This window comes from Leucoraja erinacea, chromosome 30 (genome assembly GCF_028641065.1).
Source record: "Leucoraja erinacea ecotype New England chromosome 30, Leri_hhj_1, whole genome shotgun sequence".
NCBI lineage: Eukaryota > Metazoa > Chordata > Chondrichthyes > Rajiformes > Rajidae > Leucoraja > Leucoraja erinaceus.
Genome location: NC_073406.1, coordinates 26,653,868 through 26,674,062, shown reverse-complemented (window position 1 = coordinate 26,674,062; position 20,195 = coordinate 26,653,868). Strand labels below are relative to the sequence as shown.

The window sequence follows — 20,195 nt, the reverse complement described above, 5'->3', positions numbered from 1 at the left end:
CAATCCTCATTTGTTCACTGTTTGGAATATTGCCAAGGACACATATGCCTGTGCATGAAACTGCTTCCTGCTGTTATGGCTTCAGATCACACTTTCCTTTGGAGATATCCAACAGTAAACTGTTATGTCACCACTTCACATTTGCTTGTGCTGTGCCAGTTATCACAATGTGATTGCAAACTTAGCCAGAGTTTCTGTTCGTGTTTCTGAATGTTTTTGTCTTCTGTCAGAGACACTCTGTATACTGCAGTACACTTACAACAGTACTGCACAGGATCAGGCCCTTTGACCCACAATGTCTGTGCCCACCAAGATTCATGTTAAACTTCTCAGTCTCCATGAGATCCATATCCCTCCAATCCCCGCATATCCCCTCAGCCTCTGAACCTCTAGAGAAAACAATCCAAGTTTGCCCAGCCTCTCCTTATGGCTAATCCCCTGTATTCCAGGCAACGTTCTGGTAAACCTCCTGTACCCAGTGCAAAGCCGCTACATCCTTCCTGTAAATCCAGGGAGACCAGAACTGCTCCCAATACTCCGAATGTGGCCTATCAAAAGTCCAATAAAACACAAAAGCCAGAGTAACTCAGCAGGTCAGGCAGCATCTCTGGAGAAAAGTAATAGGTGACGTTTCGGGTCGAGACCCTTCTTCAGACTGAGGCCCATCTCCCCTGACTCAGTCTGAAGAAGGGTCCTGACACAAAAAGTCACCCATTCCTTTTCTCCACAGATGCCGCCTGCCCCACTGAGTTACTCCAGCATTTTATGTCTATCTTTGGTATAAACCAGCATTTGCTACACACATTTTGTTCAATAATGCAGCAACATGACTTTCTTATACTCGAAGCCCCGACTGATGAAGGAGAGCATATCATACGCTTTCCTAACCATTCTATCTATTTGTGTTACCACTATTAGGGGACCATGGGCCTGGACCCCAAGATCCCATTGGACATCAATGCTGCCATTAACTATATTCTTTCTCCCAGTGTAGTACCTCACACTTGTATGGACCAAACTCCACCTGCCAATTCTCCACCCATTTCTGTACGTGATCTATATCCCACTGCATACATTGATCACCTTCCTCACTGTCCGCAGTTCCACCAAATGTAGTGTCCTTTGCAGACTAATTTCTAGAGGGTTTGCATACAAAAACAGGGGTGTAATGCTGAGGCTCTATAACGCGCTGGTAAGGCCACATTTGTAATATTGTGAGCAATTTTGGGCACCATATCTGAGGAAGGATGTGCTGGCTCTGGGGAGAGTCCAGAGGAGGTTTACAAGAATGATTCCGGGAATGAGTGGGTTAACATATGATGAGCCTTTGACGGCAATGGGCCTATATTCACTGGGGTTTAGAAGAATGTGTGGGAACTTATTGAAACGTACAGAATAGTGAAAGGCTTGGATAGAGTGGATGTAGAGAGGATGTTTCCACTAGTGGGAGAATCTAAGACTAGAGGTCATAGCCTCAGAATTAAAGGACTTTCTTTTGGGAAGGAGATGAGGAGGGATTTCTTTAGTCAAAGGGTGGTGAATCTGTGGAATTCGTTGCCACAGAAGGCTGCAGATGCCAAGTCAGTGGATATATTTAAGGCAGAGGTAGATTGATTTTACTTCGGAGTCACGTGAGTGATTCCGTGAAGAACCCAGCTCCACTGCGCATGCGGCATAATCGCACAGCTGTGCAGAACGCGGCCAGCGGGAGTCGGGCGCTCCCGCATCCAAGGACGAGAGGTAAGTACTTACCTTAATCGGGCCTTGTGGTTTTTTGCTCCAGGGGGAGCAAAGTAGAGAGGCATGGTGAGCGGCCCCCGTTTCGACTCCAGCGTGGAGCCGACAGTGGAGGGGGAAAAGGCGCTACCCGGACCGCAAACGCTGCGGACCGCTGCAGGGAGCTGCGCTGATGCCGGTCCGCTGAACAGCTGTTTGGTAACAGCAGCGGACCGGCGGGAAGTTTTAAAAACCCGACCGGCAGCCCTGCAGACTCCTGACAAGGAGAATCGCCGCCCGGGAACCGCCACAATGCCGCCTGAAAAACGGCAGGCAGCCTCTACATACAGGTAAGAGAAAAATCTTCCCAATTTAACAGGTTCTACAGGAGCCAACTTCCTCCAAAACTGGAACAGGTTGGAGACAGCAAAAATAAGTATGTCTGTCTCCCCAAGCCAGAGGAGGTCATGGAATTCACCTCCAGGGAAAAAAGGGGCACTGGCTGAATGCCAAGGGAGCTGACTCCTACCCCAGTGCTATTGCACTAGCCATCTCCCTTGACGAGGGATTGATGCAACAGCGGAGTTTGAGCTATGCCTCCTCCAATTTATAGCACACCCTTTTGCTCCCTCTTTTGAGGCTAGCTAAGGAGGCCAGGGCTGGGCTGGCTTAAACGCTGGGCAGGCGGACGAGAACAGCAGTATGCCAGGGGAGCAGGATCAGGAAGAGCTACTGGGTGTCGTGGGCCACTACATGGCTCCTCCACGCGACCATCTTCCCAACAAAGCCCTGCAGGAGCAGGCCTTTCTAGAGGCAAATCCGCAGGCAGCTGGGTCAGCAGACTCGCAGACAAGCAGCGAATTCTGAAGCTCCTAACAGAAGGGTCAAGATGTTACCGCCTTTGCTCGTTTTTTCCACGGATCATACTCTCCCAGGATGAGACTATCCCATTGCACTACCAGGGTGCTGACGCCTAAGATGTTCCCAAATTTGGGATACTCGACTGAACAATGGTGCATATAGACCTGCCCGCAACCCCAAATATATGGGGCTATGCAAACCGCTGCTGCGGGAAGAGAGGCAGCTAAACCTGTGCGCCTCATGAAGGCAGGCCATGGAACGAGCAGGACATCGCATCCAACACCCAGCTGGCAGCACCCCTCGGCATCCACCAGCAATATCAAACAAGGACTGGTGAAAGCCTGGCGACCGCTTCACATTACCCCCAAAGTTCTTTTTAGACGGGGCCCAGAGCGGAGCCGTGGGAAGATGCGCCGCCCCACCGACAGCACCAGCATACCAGCAAACTAGGCCTTCATGAAAAAACAACAAACATGGAGGTAGGTAGTCTGGTTCCTCCCAGTTTACACTAAACAAGGGTGTTCTACTAACTGCGGGGGGGGGGGCATTTACACTTGTTAATAAGCATGGGATGCTGTCACAAATAACTAAAATATACTCAACAGTATTAGAGGATAAAAACGAATTCAAATTGGGCATATTACCGCCAGTTCAGCAATGCGCCCAAAGGGCACTTTCTCCCTCTAAGAAAAGAGAAGTGAGAAGGTCAAGCTGAACTAGGAAGGCTCATTACTAAACGGATCATGGGAGTAAACATGAACCATTGGAAACTACAAAAGATGGTGAATGTAGCATCATCATTGATCTAATATCACTAAATAAATCTGTTGAGTATATATACACGTTAAGATGGAGATGGGTTTTTGTCACTGCCAGACATCTGATCTCCCAAGGATACCTAAGGGGAGCATTGATATGGAAGATGCTAACTATCTTATACCCATACACTAGGATCATTATAGATACCTAAAAATTTTACCTGGATAATGGATATCCCGGTTAGGGCAACCATGGGAGCATAGAGCAGTCCCTATGGCCTAACCTCAGCCCTAAACTATTAAATATTAAAACGGCCATGAAAATATTAAGAAAACAAGCATAATCATGGCATATATTGGATGATATCCTCATATTAGGGGAAACAAAGGAATTAGCTGTGGCAGCAGTTCTAGCTACGAAACAGCTCCCTAAAGCTCTGAGGTTTATCCCACGCCCAGATAAACCAGAATTGAAGCGTTAACTACCAAGGATTATCTGGGCTTCAATAATAATTCCGTCCATATGACTGTTACTTTGCCAAGGTACTTGGGTCACTATAATCAAATCATGAATGTACCCACTGAAGCTATATCACAACTAAGGTGGTGGGTAGACATCTATTTGGCATAGTTTTCAGCCCTATTATCATCACCAATCCCAATTTGGTTATTAAAAACCGATGCCAATACTTTAGGCTGGGGAGCAACTAAACTCCATATCCAGCACAGGTAACAGATGGACCAATTCACAAACATCGTTACTACACATACCGGGCATCAACTACTTGGGATTGGTGAGCGCCTATTGGGCTAAAAAGCATATGCATTTCAAATGCAGCATGTACATATGTGGTTACGGATTGATAATACTATGGTGGTGGCTTATATCAACCATATGGGGAGCATAATAATCATTGTTGTGCATCAAATTGGTCAAACAAATCTGGCAATGGTGTGTCAAAAGACATTTTAACTATCAGCTGCCTATGTCCTAGGAAGCTAGAACACAGTGAGAGACACCAGGTCACGGGGTAAAATTTATGATTACATTGAATAGATGTTAAACCCAAAATATCTGCTAAAGGTATTAAGCAGTTTGAAAGCCAGATATCAATTTGGTTGCACAAGAAGGAATCACCAGTAACCTATGTATGTGACTTAGGAACCAGATTAGAGGCAGCAGCGATAGATGCCTACACGCTGGAAGGGGGAATTTCTGCTTTGCCTTCCTCCCTTCTGCCTCATCAGACGGGCACTTCGCAATACAGATGGGATCTGTCTCCGAGATATTGAACGTGCCCGACCGGCCTACACAGCCATGGTTCCCAGTTCATCACGACACGGTGGGCGAGTCACCTATGGATTTCCCTAGTGGACCATGGTTGCTGACTCAACCCAGTATCAGGCACAAGCCACCCATGCCAGGGAAACATCAAACTCCTGGGTGCAGGGTTTCAATAGACCTTACCAAGGACTGGGATTATCCAAGGGACCACCATGTCGGCATCCCTGCGAACAGTCAGTAAAAGCTAACATGGGTAAAATACTGCCACGACGCAGGGACAACATACCGAACTATTCAACCACTGACGTATTGGAGTTCCTGGAACATCTACACCATGACCAAAAGGTGAGTTACAATGCCGTAAATACAGCATGAAGCGCCTTATCTGCTTATCTAAAACAGCATGACAGCAGAGCATGGGATCCCATCCACTGAAGGTAAACTTATGAAGGGCAACTATAATATAAGCCCCAAACACCCAGGTATATACCCATGTATGGGATATTGGTGTGATATTGACATATCTCAGAGAATGGCACCAGCCAGATCCCTCAACTTGCTTAATCTATGTTTTAAAAAACGCTCATGCTTATGGCTCTCGTACACGCTCACAGAGTCCGGTCACTCCATAAACTAGACTGGATAACATCGTGATTACCCCAGACGCATCACGTTCATATTTAGGTCTGGTAAAATCTAACTCGCAGGTATATGGGACTAGGCGAGATTATGAGTTCGGCACAAACTAGTAGGGTCGAGATCGCCTGTGTTTTCCGTGCTGTAGTCGTTATATGGCTATATGGACCAGGAACGCCCAATTCACTGGTGGGATTCCGGGCCTACCCACCAGAGTCCAGGTTGAGTGTGGTGACCCATCTACTACTATATATAGACACAACCCACAATCTTAAAGGGAGAGGAAAGCCTATGGGTCAACCACAGTAACCCAAGACGGGGTACGAGCCAAACCACTCCAAGGTGGCTCAAACAGGTACTGAAAGCTGCCGGAATAGATAATAATACATTTAATCCCATTCCACTAGGGCAGCATTGGTATCAGCGGCTGAACGAATGGACATCCCGGTTGACCACATTTTCAATACAGCAGAATGGTCAAGGGAACGGCGTTCAGAACATTTTTTATTATAAACCGTTGATAAACCTGATTTAATTGCAGGAGAATATTACAAACTGCAATATTAATTTAAGCTCAGAGGAGCTCTTTATGTTGTTATTGTTAACAAATACCTTTCTGTTTGTTTTGAAAGCAGATCCACTGGTTGATTACGATAACACTTCCTCCCTCATAAACTTCGGCAGTGAGTGAAATAAAAACTGTTACACGGTTTGAAATCACAGACCTTCGAAGTCTTCACGGAATCACTCACGTGACTCCGAAGTAAAATAGTAGGATTAAACGAGTACTTACCAGTATGAAGTTTGATCTGTATTTTATGAGGAGTTACGGTGAGGTATTACGTGCCCGCCGCTCCCACCCTCATTATATAGATCAAACTAATAAACTGATGTCTCGTGATCTTTACTATCTTACTTCAAATATTGTGTCTATCCTGTGATTTCACACCACTGCTTCGAAGTATGCCGCATGCGCAGTGGAGCTGGGTTCTTCACGTAATACCTCACCGTAACTCCTCATAAAATACAGATCAAACTTCATACTGGTAAGTACTCGTTTAATCCTGCTATTCTTGATTAGTGCGGGTGTCAGAGGTTATGGGGAGAAGGCAGGAGAAGGCAGGAGAAGGCGGTTAGGAGGGAAAGATAGATCAGCCATGATTGAATGGCGCAATAGACTTGATGGGCCGAATGGCCGAACTCTACTCCTATCGCTTATGATCTTATGTTCTTTGTCCATGAGCAGTCGACCTTCTCCCTGGTTACCCTGTAGTTTTTCAAATACTGATAGAAAGCCTTGAGATTTTCTTTTAACTGACGCACCAATGAAATTTCTTGGCCCCTTTTGGCCCTTCTTTACTCCTATACGGATTGATCCCTGGGATGGCGGGACTGTCATATGAGGAAAGATTGAAAAGACTAGGTTTGTATTCACTGGAGTTTAGAATAATGAGGGGGGATCTTATGGAAACATATACAATTATAAAAGGACTGGACAAGCTAGAGGCAGGAAAAATGTTCCCAATGTTAAACAAGTCCAGAACCGGAGGCCACACACAGTCCTAGAATAAAGGGGAGGCCATTTAAGACTGAGGTGAGAAAAAAACGTTTTCACCCAGAGAGCTGTGAATTTGCGGAATTCCCTGCCACAGAGGGCAATGGAGGCCAAGTCACTGGATGGATTTAAGAGAGAGTTAGATAGAGCTCTAGGGGCTAGTGGAATAAAGGGATATGGGGAGAAGGCAGGCACGGGTTATTGATAGGGGATGATCAGCCATGATCACAATGAACGGCGGTGCTGGCTCGTAGTGCCGATGGCCTCCTCCTGCACCTATTTTCTATGTTTCTATGTTTCTAATTGTCCGCTTGAGTTATTTCTTGCTTGCTTTATAACCCTCAAAGGCCCTGTCTGATTTCATCTTTCTGAAACTTACACACCCTTCCTTTCTGTTTTAGACCAAATTTACAATATATTTGGTCATCCAAGGTTCCCCATAGCTTGCCATCATCATCTTCCCTACTTACTGGAACATGCTGGCCCTGAACTCTGATCAACTGGCCTTTAAACACCCCCACATGTCAGATGTGGACATACTCAAGATCAACTATTCCCATTTACTCCCTAGCTCCTCCCTAATAATGCTGCAATCTGCCGTGCCCCAAATGAGTACCTTCCTCCTTATTCATAATATACTTCAAACCTATGAATAGGCGTGGAAAGGAACTGCAGATGCTGGTTTATGCCAACGATAGACACAAAATGCTGGAGTAACTCAGTGGGTCAGGTAACATCTTTGGAGAAAAGGGATGGGTGACATTCGACCCTAAACGCCACCCATCCTTTGTCTCCAGTGATGCTGCCTGTCCCACTGAGTTATCCAGCACTTTGTGTCTATTCTAAAACATATGGTGTTGTGCTCACTGTTCCCTAAATACCCTTACCCTGCAATACCAGTCATCTGGCCATATTGTCCAATGCAAGGTCCAGTATGGCCCCTCCTCGAGTTGGACTGTCCACATACTGTTTATGATTTTTTGTAAATATTAAGTTTGTCCATCATCCTTTCGTGTTCCAGTTTTAGATCACTGTGCTAGTTATTCCATGCCCATATCGCAGGTCCTCGACTTGCCTGTTACATGCTGCTAATGGTGAACAAGTTGACAGATGGCGACTACTCACAGATTAGACTCTCTGACCATCTCCATCTGTCTTCCAGTTTTTGCTGAATATAGACTCAAAATGCCAGTGTAACTCAGTAAGACAGGCGACATTTCTGGAGAGAAGGAATGGATGACGTTTTGGGTTGAGACCCTTCTTCAGACCAGTTTACAGAGAAGTTGCCTGTTCTACTGAGTTAGTCTATCTTCGGTGTAAACCAGCATCTGCAGTTCCTTCTCCCTACTGCTGCCATTCCATGTGTGTTGGATGTAAATATACCCAGGCGATGAATTGCTTGCGAGCTCTTCACTGGGAATGCCGTCCCAATCATGATTCCTGACCTCACATACTGGCCCTGCCTGAACACTTCCCAAAAACTGGAGTGTGGAAAGGAAGTGCAGATGCTGGTTTATACCAGAGATGGACATAAAGTGCTGGAGTAACTCAGTGGGTCAGGCAGCATCTCTGGAGATGTGGGAGAATTAATTAGGAGCAGTCTTTCTTGGGAAACTCTATATTTGACATGTATGAGTCACCGGCGATGCTGCCCGCTAGGTTACTCCAGTACTTTGTGTCTTATCTTCCCAAAACCTGGTGATGGATCAAGAGACTTGTGTTGGCATGGAAATGTGACAGACACTTGTCAGACAATTCCCACAGCTGGGCGTCAGCGACTGGAGTCACAGTAAAGTCCTGGTTAAATATAGAAAATAGATGCAGGAGGAGGCCATTAGGCCCTGCAATTTGGGAAAGAACAAGCTAGTTTCCTTCCTAAGCTGCAGATATTTTGACTGGAAACAGCTTCATAGTTAATTTTACTAATACCACTTTTTATTTCCATGTATTTAAAGCTAAGTTCACATTTTCAGGTTGCTCTGATGGAATTGGATCACACTTTCTATGAATTGCTACCATTCTAGTAACACCAACTGCTATACCATTTTACCTACTATTATAATTGTGTTTATATCCAATTTTAATTGTTTCACAACTGGAGCCACACCCTCAGCTCACAGGGCCCTCAGCTCTGGGATCCTCTCTCCAAACCTCTCTTGCCTCTTTTAAGATGCTCCTTAAAAACATGTTGCTTTGACTGTTTTATCTCGGCAGCGTGGCATTCTATTTGCTGAAGTGTTGTGGTCATGTAAAGTCCTTACAGTGCTCCAGCTGTCATTGCCAAGATTGTAGCATGCAGCACAAGTCGAATCAGTAGTAAGGAAGGCAAACTCAATGCTAGCATTTACATCAAGGGACCTGGAATACAAAAACTGAGATGTAATGCTGAGGCTCTATAAGGCGTTGGTCAGGATGCATTTGGCGTACTGTGATCAAATTTCAGGTGACCATATCTGAGGAAGGATGTGCTGACTCTGGAGAGGGTCCAGAGGAGGTTTACAAGAATGATTCCAGGAATGAGTGGGTTAACATATGATGAGCGCCTGATAGCGTCTGGCCGTCTACTTGTTGGAGTTTAGACGGTTGATGGGGGACTTCATTGCAACTTACATAATAATGAAAGGCATAGTTAGACATGGAAAAATGTTTCCATGACTGGGAGTCTGGGACCAGAGGTGATAGCCTCAGAATTAAATGGTGGTCTTTTAGAAAGGAGGTGAGGGGGAACGTCTTTATTCTGAGGGTAGTTAATCCGTGGAATTCATTGCCACGCAGGGCTGTGGAGGCCAAGTCAGTGGATATTTTTAAGGCAGAGATAGACAAATTCTTGATTATAACGGGTGTCAAGGGATATGGGGAGAAGACTGGAAAATGGGATTAAGAGGCAAATATCTGGCCTAATTCTGCTCCAATAACGTGAACTTGTGAGGGGAGATGTGGGCTCTGTGACACTGACCACCCTGTCCCCTTGTGTGCAGCATGTCCAGGACTGACCTTCGGGGAGAATTGCAGCCAGTCTTGTGAGTGCAACAACGGTGCCAGCTGTGATCACGTGACGGGCCGCTGCCACTGTGGTCCGGGCTGGACAGGAGAACAGTGTCAGACAGGTACGTCCCGTCCCGTCCCGTCCCGTCCCGTCCCGCCCACCCGCTCACCTGCATGCCCGCCACAGTCCCACTGGCAGATCGCAATGAATGAATGAATGAATGCATGAATGGGACCTTATTGTCACATGTGACAAGTCACAGTGAGATTCTTTGTTTTGGCAACCCAAGGTATGCAAAGAGGTGCTACATAAAGGGCGCTGACAAAGATATAAAGTATCCCATGCTGGTTCCTCCTGTGTTTTCCCCCCCCCCCCCCCCCCTCCCCTGCCGACTCCTCCTTTGTTCTTGGCATAATAACAGCAGCATCATCTATGGTCTTTATCGATGCCCCCCCTGCATCCTGAAGACAGTGCTGAAGAAGGTTGAGGGAATGGGGACAATAATCGGGCCGTCCGTAGCGGCGACTACGGAGAGTTCATGGCCCCGACCACGGGTGAACAAAGGAGCAGGACTGACTGAACTTTATTGCCTTTCATCCAGTTGCTGCACATCTGTTTATGTATCTATTGGCAAATATTCTGCTTAACCTATTTCACTCTACCCCATGTCCCCATAAATATGAACCCAACTTTGAACCTTCAATTGGGCTGCTCTGCCCTCCAGCTTCCGGGTTTTTGGGAGGTGATACTCATTCCCAAACCAACCTATCCTAATCCTCTTATCTCAATGATAACAAATCCATTGCTCAGACTCACTCTTCTCTTTCCCCTATCACTCCCGTATTCACCTCTCTCTATCCCTGTATCCCTCCACCTCCTTCTGCACATACACTCTCTTTACTTCCTTTATCTCCACCTTTCCCCAATCCCCCTCTTTGCTTGCTATCTATCTTCTTTTTGTCTCTATCTCTCCTTCATACAAACTCTCTTCCACACCCTGTCTTTTCTCCCATCTCTCTCTCTCTCCTCTCTCTCTCCACCTCTCTCCCTCACTCTCTTTACCTCCTCTTTCCACACTCTCTCTCTTGTCTCTCTCCTCATCTCAAACCCTTCTCCCCTCCCTCTCTCCCTCTCTCTCTCTCTCTCTCTCCCCCCCCCCCCCCCCCCCCCTCCCTCCCTCCCCCTCTCATGTCTCACTGTCTCTATCATCATAACTTGAAGACAATTTTCCTCCCACTTTGCTTGTTCCTCTCCTGCTCTGCGTAATGCAGCACTGTGCAATATATGCAATGAACCACAGCGGTAGAGTTGCTGGCTTACAGCGCCACACACCCGCCTTTCATCCAGAATATGGGTGCTGTCTATACAGAGTTTATATGTTTTCTCTGTGACCGCGTGGGTTTTCTCCGGGTGCTCCGGTTTCCTCCCACACTCCAAAGATGTAGGTTTGTAGGTAATTTGGCTTCCGTAAGTCGTAAAATTGTCCTTATTGTGTCCGGGGTGTGGACTCAGTGGGACGAAGGGCCTGTTTCTGCACCATATCACTAAACTAAAACTCAGTTATAAAACAAGAACAGAAATTGCTGGAAACACTCAACAGGTCAGGCAGAGTCTGCGGAGAGAGAGACAGAGATAAAGTCTCGAGTCAAAATGTTCTTTCTACCCAGCTACTGCGTGGCCAGCAACACGTTCCTGTGTTTTTTATGTATAGTTCAGATTTGCCCGATTTTGCCCGTGGATGATGTCAACTGTAACTTATGTTAGTTAATCACATGTTGCAGAACAATTTGATGCCGTGTTGTAGCTACTTAATATTCTCCAGCCCAGCATGTCCATGGGTTTTGTGACGTGCACCACTTTTAAATCAAGTACAAAGACTGCATCTTAACGCTGTTATTTAAATTTCCCAGCATGCTCGCCTGGTTCCCACGGCACCCGTTGTTTGCAGAGATGCATCTGTCAAAATGGTGGATGGTGTGATCACGTGACCGGCCACTGTACCTGTCCCATAGGGTGGACTGGAGTGGCCTGTGAGCTGGGTAAGTCCACAAACAAGCTGGCTCTGCTGATCCATGCTGCACCAATCCTTCTTATGATACGATACGATAGACCGTTATTTATCCCAGGAGGGAAATTGATCTGTCAACAGTTATTAAAACACAAAATACATGAAACATGAAATTAAAGTGACGGGTGGAAAGGATTGGGTTGTGCAAAGATTGGGGGGGGGGGGGGGGGGGGGTCAGTCTACCCCTCGACAGGGGGGGGGGGGGGGAAGGAGTTGTACATTTTGATTGCCACTGGGAAGAAGGATCTCCTGTGGGGTTCTGTCCTGCAACTTGGTGGAACCAGTCTGTTGCTGAAGATGCTCCTCAGGTTGACCAGTGTGTCACGGAGGGGGTGAGCTGTATTGTCCAGGATGCTCCGCAGTTTGAGGAGCATACTCCCCTCCAAGACCCACCTCCAATGAATCCAACTCTGCCCTCACGAAGGAGCCAGCCTTCTTGGCTCCAATATCAGTGATGGGGAAAGTGCTGGAATCTATCACGAAGGATACGATAACCAAACACATGGAGAAGAATAATAGTGTCAGCAGGAACTGCAGATGCTGGTTTAAACCGAAGATAGACACAGAATGCTGGAGTAACTCACCAGGACGGGCAGCATCTCTGGAGAGAAGGAATGGGAGACGTTTTGGGTCGAGACCCTTTTTGAGACTAGTTAGGGGAAAGGGAAACGAGAGATATAGACAATGATGTAGAGAGATAAAGAACAATGAATGAAAGATACGCAAAAACGTAACAACGATAAAGGAAACTGGCCATCGTTAGTTATTTATTTGCTGGGTGGAAATGAGAAGCTAGTGCGACTTGGGTGGGGGCGAGATGGAGAGAGAGGGAATGTTGGGATTACTTGAAGTTAGAGAATCAATAGTCATACCACTGGGCTGTAAACTGCCCAAGTGAAACATAAGATGCTGTTCCTCCAGTTTCTCTTTCACCTCACTCTGACAATAGAGGAGACCGAGGACAGAAAGGTCTGTGTGGGAATGGGAAGGAGAATTGAAAAAGCTCTGAAGCTCCTGAACAGGTTGTAGAGGCCAAGTCAATAGATATCTTTTAGGCAGAGATTGATGGATTCTTGATTAGTACGAGTGCCCCAACCAAACCAACCCAGAATTAATTGATGTCCAGGTAGATCAGGGCATGGGTCCAGGACTTGGTTTGAGTTCTGTTTTAGAAAGTTTGGTTTATCGTGAGGCACCAGAGTCTAACGGGTTGATTGGTTTACAGCAAAGATCTTAGAGCTTTGGTTTACAGTAAGTTGCCCTTCATTCTGACAGAGTGTGCATCTGGGAGGTACGGCGTGGATTGCCAGCAGCAGTGTGACTGCCTGAACGAGGGGCAATGTGACCGGCAGAGTGGCCAGTGCTCCTGCCGCCCTGGATGGATGGGAGCAAGGTGCCAAACCCGTGAGTACCATCTGCTTCCCGTTCATTCATTACTGGGACTGGGTGCCGTTGCAAGGCTGAGATGTGCAGCTCATTTGTAATTGCCAGAAGGTAGTGTTGGGTATCTTCTTCTGGAACAGTTCTCAGCACTCTCTCTTCAATGAGATTACTCCGAAATTCAATCCACTTGGGCAGCACGGTGGCGCAGTGGTAGAGATGCTGCCTTACAGTGCCAGAGAACCGGACTATGCCAGAGACCCGGGTTCGATCCTGACTACGGGCGCTGTCTGTACGGAGTTTGTACATTCTCCCCGTGACCTGCGTGGGTTTTCTCCAAGATTTTCAGTTTCCTCCCACACTCCAAGGACATACAGGTTTGTAGGTTAATTGGCTTGGCATAAGTGTAAATTGGCCCTAACATGCGTAGGATAGTGTTAATGTACGTGGATCGCTGGTCAGCGCGGACTCGGTGGGCCGAAGTGCCTGTTTCCGCACTGTATCTCTTAGCTAAAGTAAACTTGTTCACAAACAGAAGCAGTTTTTCTGCATCCATCCATCCTATCCAAGCCGAGATTGTAAAGCCTTGGTCAGATCTCATTGCTGGGACAGGAGACACAGATGAATGTCAATCAGCAATCCCAAAGCAACCTGCTACATCCGCTGAAATCTGGAATAAAATCTCACCCTGACTACAGAACAGAAGCTCTGCACCTCCATCTTTCTCAGTTATGTCAAGTATTTATTTTGCACTTGCACTTCATCCAGACTGATCCATTGCCCGCTGGTCTATTTCCCCAGTCTCTTGTAGCAATGTTACAAAATTTTGAGATTTAAAAAATCAAGTCTGCAATTTATCCCATCAGATAAAGCATGACAATAAGTTTAATTTGACACCTAATTCACTTTCATATCTCAAGTAATAAAAACGTTATGGCCATTTTCACACTCGGAAATTAGCATCTTGTTCCCTATTGATTTTCTATGGACATAACAAAAAAGCTATGATCGAGGACAGTCAAAAGCCCATAACCTTCTTAAAAATTAAGAGAACTGAATGAAATTTTCAGTTATCATAGATTGAACCATTCTGAAACAAATATAAAATAATCTTACTTGGAGGACCTGAAATTAAAGCATATAATTAGTTAGTTACCCAATTGTAGCTAATTTCAAACTTCAATTACTAGATCTAAACATCTATCCATTTCTTAATAAATTATTAACATTTTTAAATAGCCTAAGTGTCCAAATAATATTCACAAATAATTCACAATAAAACATGATTTTTAAATCTCATTTACATCAATTTATAGGCCAAATGGAAGGAATTTAGTGTTCAATTGCTGTAAATTAAAGTCAATTAAAATCGGCTTTCTAGTGGGATCCTGTGAACGCGCTGGTTTAGAACGTTCACATTGCAGTGGATTTGTGCCCTCAAATGCCCAGAAAAATACTGCGGGATATAAAGAGCCCAAAATGTACTATTCGCTATAGAAAACTTTATATACAGGGTTCTTAAGAAGCCCCTTTTAATGTAAAAATAAGGTACATACCTTTAATTGTTTGCTTTATAAAACTCTGGGGCTGCGAGAGGTCGTGGGTTTAGAGAGTGATTTTTAAACTACTATAACTATTATACAAGGCCATAAAAACTAATAATACCTTTTGCGACGGGGTCTTTCAGTGATTTTCCGTTAATGATTTACTAGGCTGAACATTTTCGATTGCAACAGCCTAGTAAAAATCGTGTTTTAAACCCGCCCCCTCTAAACAGCGCCAAAATCACACACACGGGGTTGGGACAGATTCTCAATGACGATTCAGGTAGGTTTTGTAACATACCTATCTCTTGTCGCCCACCTGCTTCCCACCTGATTACAGACCCTCCAATTTATTTCCTCCCACCTCTTTTTTTTTTTTCACCTTTTGCCCCAAATTATAAAGGGCAAACTGTTTAGAAATGATGCACAAGACAAGACATGTGTGACAAGGAACTGCAGATGCTGGTTTAAACCTAAGATCGACACAAAAGCTGCAGTAACGCAGCGGGACAGGCAGCATCTCTGGAGAGAAGGGATGGGTGATGTTTCGGGTCAAGACCCTTCAAGACAAGACAATTCAGCCCAGTAACTCCATGAATGTGTCACATGAACTTTCCCTCATTCCATTTTCTCCATCAGCACATCCTTTCCCTCCTTATTTAGCTTCCCCTTAACTGCATCCCATGTTATTTACTTCCCACAGCCCATATATTTCCATAACTAGATTATGGTTTATTTTGTTATAAAGAACCGCAGATGCTGGTTAATACACAAAAGTACACAAAGTGCTGGAGTAAATCAGCAGATCAGCCAACATCCCTGGAGAACATGGATAGGTGACGTTTCAGGTCAAGAAGAAGGGTCTTAACCCAAAACGTCACCTATCCATGTTCTCCACGGATGCTGCCTGGACTGCCCAATTACTCCAGCACTCTGTGAAACGTCACCTATCCATGTTCTCCACGGATGCTGCCCCAGACGGCCCAGTTACTCCAGCACTCTGTGTCTGGTAATGGATGATTTTGCTGAGTTTGATGTTGGGCGTCGGGGGGGTGGAACAGCAGTGTTGGGTTCCCCCACAGCCTCTGTCAGTGTGTTGTTGGAATTACAGTCTGACCCTAGCACCTGTGTGACAGCTTGCCACGTGGGACTGTACGGAGATCGCTGTGAAGAGCATTGCGATTGCAACCACGGGTCCTCGTGTCACCACGTGACGGGCATGTGTCTGTGCGCCAAGGGATGGCGAGGAAGACACTGCGAGAAAGGTCAGTGATGGTCACCGTGACCTCGTGCTTCCCACGGTCAAAGTCGGCCGGGCAATTGTAATTTGTTAGTGAAATAAAGCTCGATTGTCACCCTTGAGGAGAACGTCGGGAATGCCGCAGAGAGATGGGAATGATGGATGTGGGACTGAGGGAGAGGTGGGGCAGTGAGATAGAGGGAAATGATGGAGAGGGGAGTAAGTTAGATTGAGAAAAGCCACGGGGAGATGAGGAGCTGGGATCGAGGTTGATGGCGAGTCAGTGGAATGTACAGAAAATGGTGGATATACAGGAGTGGGAATGAGAGGGATGAGTGGGTGATAAGATCGTAGGATCAAGGTAGGACATAGAGATTGAGGGAAATAGCAGGAGAGGAGGAGGTAGGATCAGGGGTTGGGACGAGCAGGTGAGTCAGTGGAATTTGAAGGAAATGGCGGGAGACATGGGACAGAGTTAGGGTCATGGGATCGGGAAATGACAGGCCATTGAGGGAAATGTGGACAGGTGGGTCAGTGAGACTGAGGTGAGGTCGGGGACGGTGTGGGTCAGGGGGCTGAGACAAGGCAGGAAGGCAGGGATGTGAGTCAGTTGAAGGGGGTGGTTCAGGATTGAGAGATGATGAGGGGATGAGTTCATGGGAGTGAGGGGAACGGTAGGAATTTGGATCCATGCGTTTACAGATTTGGTAAGAAGTCTGATCATGGGAACGAAGGCAGTTGCGTTAGCTTCACAAACATTGGTTTCAATTACTGCGTTCCTTTTATAAAACTTCTCAGACATTTAATACCATCAACAATCTTCCCCTTCCTCTAATCATTCTTTCCGAAGTCTCACCGCTATAAAATTCCTTACTATTATGGTTTGGCTGTACAACAATCGCTCGTTGGTGGTTAAAATCATGTTATTTAGAGTTTCCAAAATCAGAGTAAATCCCTAATATTGTAAAACATAATCCAAATCCCTTGTTCACTTCAGTGTTCGGGGTAGCTCAGTGTAAATAAACTCCTACAGGGGACAGAGAGAGGGGCTTCCACATTCCACTGCTCTCCTACTAGGATCAACATCCAGTTCAGTTCAGTTTATGGTCATGTGTACCGAGGTGTCCTGTTAGCCAAAACCATCAGCCAAAGTTACAGAAGTAATACATATAGTAATACATAGAGACAAAGTAATTTCTCAAAATACCAGTCCCGTGCAACCAACCTACAATTAGGGTCATCTTTTCTTTTGAACAAAATCTTTTCTGCAAATTCTTGAACATGTGGCTTTGATGGTAATGATGGGGAAGGTCTCATCTCTGTTGTGTTTGCACTGTGCCAGTGTAAGAGGGAGTTATTTGCTACACATAGAATGCAAGGCAGCAACCCCAGTGAAAGATAGAGCTCTCCAGCTGTGAGTCAGATGTATGATAATTGCAGTGTGGCCACAGATGCTGGGACAATCCATGACTACTTGTTGTTCACAGCTTCTGCAACTGTCCTTAAACGCTCAACTCACCACAATTCCCTTTTAATTTCCCTCCAGTTTTACAGTTGACATTTGAAATGCACATTTTGTGTCTTGTTTTCCATTCGAGTTATTGTAAATCATATCAGTTTAGTTTAGTTTAGAGATCCAGCATGGAAACAAGCCCTCTGACCGGCCCATCAAGGCCATGCCAACCAGCAACCCCCATAGACTGACACAATCCTACACACACTGGGGATGATTTACAGTTTTTACCAAAGCCAATTAACCTACAAACCTACACATCTTTGGGATGTGTGAGGAAACCGGAGCACCTGGAGAAAACCCACGTGGTCACGGGGGGAATGTACAAACTCCATACAGACAGCGTCAGGATCAAACCTGGGTCTCTGGCGCTGTGAGGCAGCAACTCTACCGTTGCACCTCTAATCAGATGACAGTGCAGCACAGTGACGTAGTGGGTAGAGCTGTTGTCCCACAGTGCTAGAGACCTGGGGTCAATCCTAACCTTGGGTGCTGTCTGTACGGAGTTGGCACATTCTCCCTGAGACCACGTGGGTTTCCTCTGGGTGCTCCGGTTTCCTCCCACATCCCAAGGATATCTAGATATCTTTGGGTAACATTGTACCATCATTGGTCACTGGTATGAGACCTATTCACAAAACATTTTCGACCCTATCCACCCTTTTACTGTTTATCTTGTACTAAAACTCTGCTCTTATTGTCATAGAGTCGTAGAGTGCAGAAACAAGTCCTTTGGGTCCAACTTGCCCACACTGGCCAACATGTCCCAGCTGCACTAGTCCCACCTGCCTGCGTTTGGCCCATATCCCACTAAACCTGTCCTATCCATGTACTCTTCCCCACTCCCCATTTAAAACTGTTAATGGAAGTTGTTGTTGATTCTAATCCACACCTTCTCCCCCAGCTTGCTGGCCAGGTTACTATGGCGATGGGTGTGTGCAGCGATGTAACTGTCCCCCCAGCGTCCCCTGTAACCATGTGACGGGCGAATGTGGCTGTCCTCCAGGGTTCACAGGCAACGGCTGTGAACAGAGTAAGTGTCTCATCAACTTCCACCTCAACTGCACACGTCATGAAACTGCTGGCAAATTGGAATTAAAATCAAATCATGTCAGGATCTGGAAAATAAATGCTGGAGAATGTTTTGTGGCTCAATTTAACAATGCTAACTTCATGTTTAAGTTTGTTATTGTCACATATACAGAGGTACAGTGAATAGTTTTGCTTTTAGATATATCAGATCAGATAATACTAGACATAAATACAATCTGGCAACATGGTGCAGCACAGTGCCATAGAGGTGGAGCTGCACCAGAGACACGGGTTCGGTCCTGACTACGGTTGTTGTCTGTACAGAGTTTGTCTGTTTTCCCTGTGACAACGTGGGTTTTCTCTGGGTGCTCCAATTTCCCCCACACTCCAAAGGCATGCAGGTTTGTAGGTTAATTGGCTTCTGAAAAATTGTAAAAGGTGCCTAGTGTATAGGATAGCGCTAGTGTACAGGGCGAGCACTGGTCGGCTTGGACTCGGTAGAGCAAAGGGGAAGATACAGAGTGCAGAACATATTGCTCAGCTTTGTAGCGCATTAGTTCCACAGACAAAGTCCAATGTCCACACTGGGGTAGAGGTGAATAGAATATCATGAGAACACTTCAAAGTGATGCTAGATCTACAGGTAGAAAAGAGATTTAAAAGAGTAGAGGCGTTTAGTCGGTTCCAATTATAATATAAAATGGGACTGGCAGTGATTGAAACAATTTCATGCGATCACTTTGAGATGCAATGAACCTTTCCATCTGCATTTGGTAACATTGAAGGGGCATTGGTGGCCAGGGCGGTGGGAGAGCTGCCAGCTTGTTTTTATAAAGGCCCAAGAGATGGAACGGCACTGGAGCTCTCTGGCAGGGCATCACAACCTCACAGGAGGAGCAGCCTGCATCCACATATTGATCTCTGCGATGGGACGTGCTCAGGACCTTAGAAACATAGAAACTTAGAAAATAGGTGCAGGAGGAGGCCATTCAGCCCTTTCGAGCCAGCACCGCCATTCATTGTGATCATTGCTGATCATCCACAATCAATAACCCGTGCCTGCCTTCTCCCCATATCCCTTGATTCCGCTAGCCCCTAGAGCTCTATCTAACTCTCTATTAAATTAATCCAGTGAATCGGCCATTACTGCCTTCTGTGGCAGGGAATTCCACAAATTCACAACTCTCTGGGTGAAAACGTTTTAAATGGCCTTCCCTATATTCTTAGACTGTGTCCCCTGGATCTGGACTCCCGCAACATTGGGAGTCATACAAGTCATAAAGTCATACAGGCTAACTGGCCCTTCAGCCCAGCTTGCCCACACCAGCCAACACGTCCCATCTACACAAGTGTGTAGGAAGGAACTGCGGATGCTGGTTTACACCGAAGATAGACACAACATGCTGGAGTAATTCAGCAGGACAGGCAGCATCTCTGGAGAGAAGGGATGGGTAAACTTGTCTCACCTGCCCGCACTTGGCCTATGTCCCTCTAAACCTGTCCTATCCATGTACCTGTCCAAATGTTTCTTAAATGTTGTGATAGTCCCTGCCTCAACCACCTCCCCTTAGCAGCTCATTCCATATACCCACTACCCATTGTGTGAAAAAGTTACCCCTCA

General features: G+C 46.0%; 1 protein-coding gene across 2 annotated transcripts in view; it reads left to right on the top strand.

Moving 5' to 3' along the window:
- Positions 1-20,195, top strand: part of LOC129711769 (multiple epidermal growth factor-like domains protein 6) — a 552,574-nt gene that overhangs the window by 499,960 nt on the left and 32,419 nt on the right. For both annotated transcript variants that reach the window (XM_055659700.1, XM_055659701.1), the window contains 5 exons: positions 9,790-9,918; positions 11,708-11,836; positions 13,141-13,269; positions 15,926-16,054; positions 18,447-18,575. In XM_055659700.1, coding sequence (XP_055515675.1) covers positions 9,790-9,918; positions 11,708-11,836; positions 13,141-13,269; positions 15,926-16,054; positions 18,447-18,575 — 645 coding nt within the window. The remainder of the gene's footprint in view (positions 1-9,789; positions 9,919-11,707; positions 11,837-13,140; positions 13,270-15,925; positions 16,055-18,446; positions 18,576-20,195) is intronic.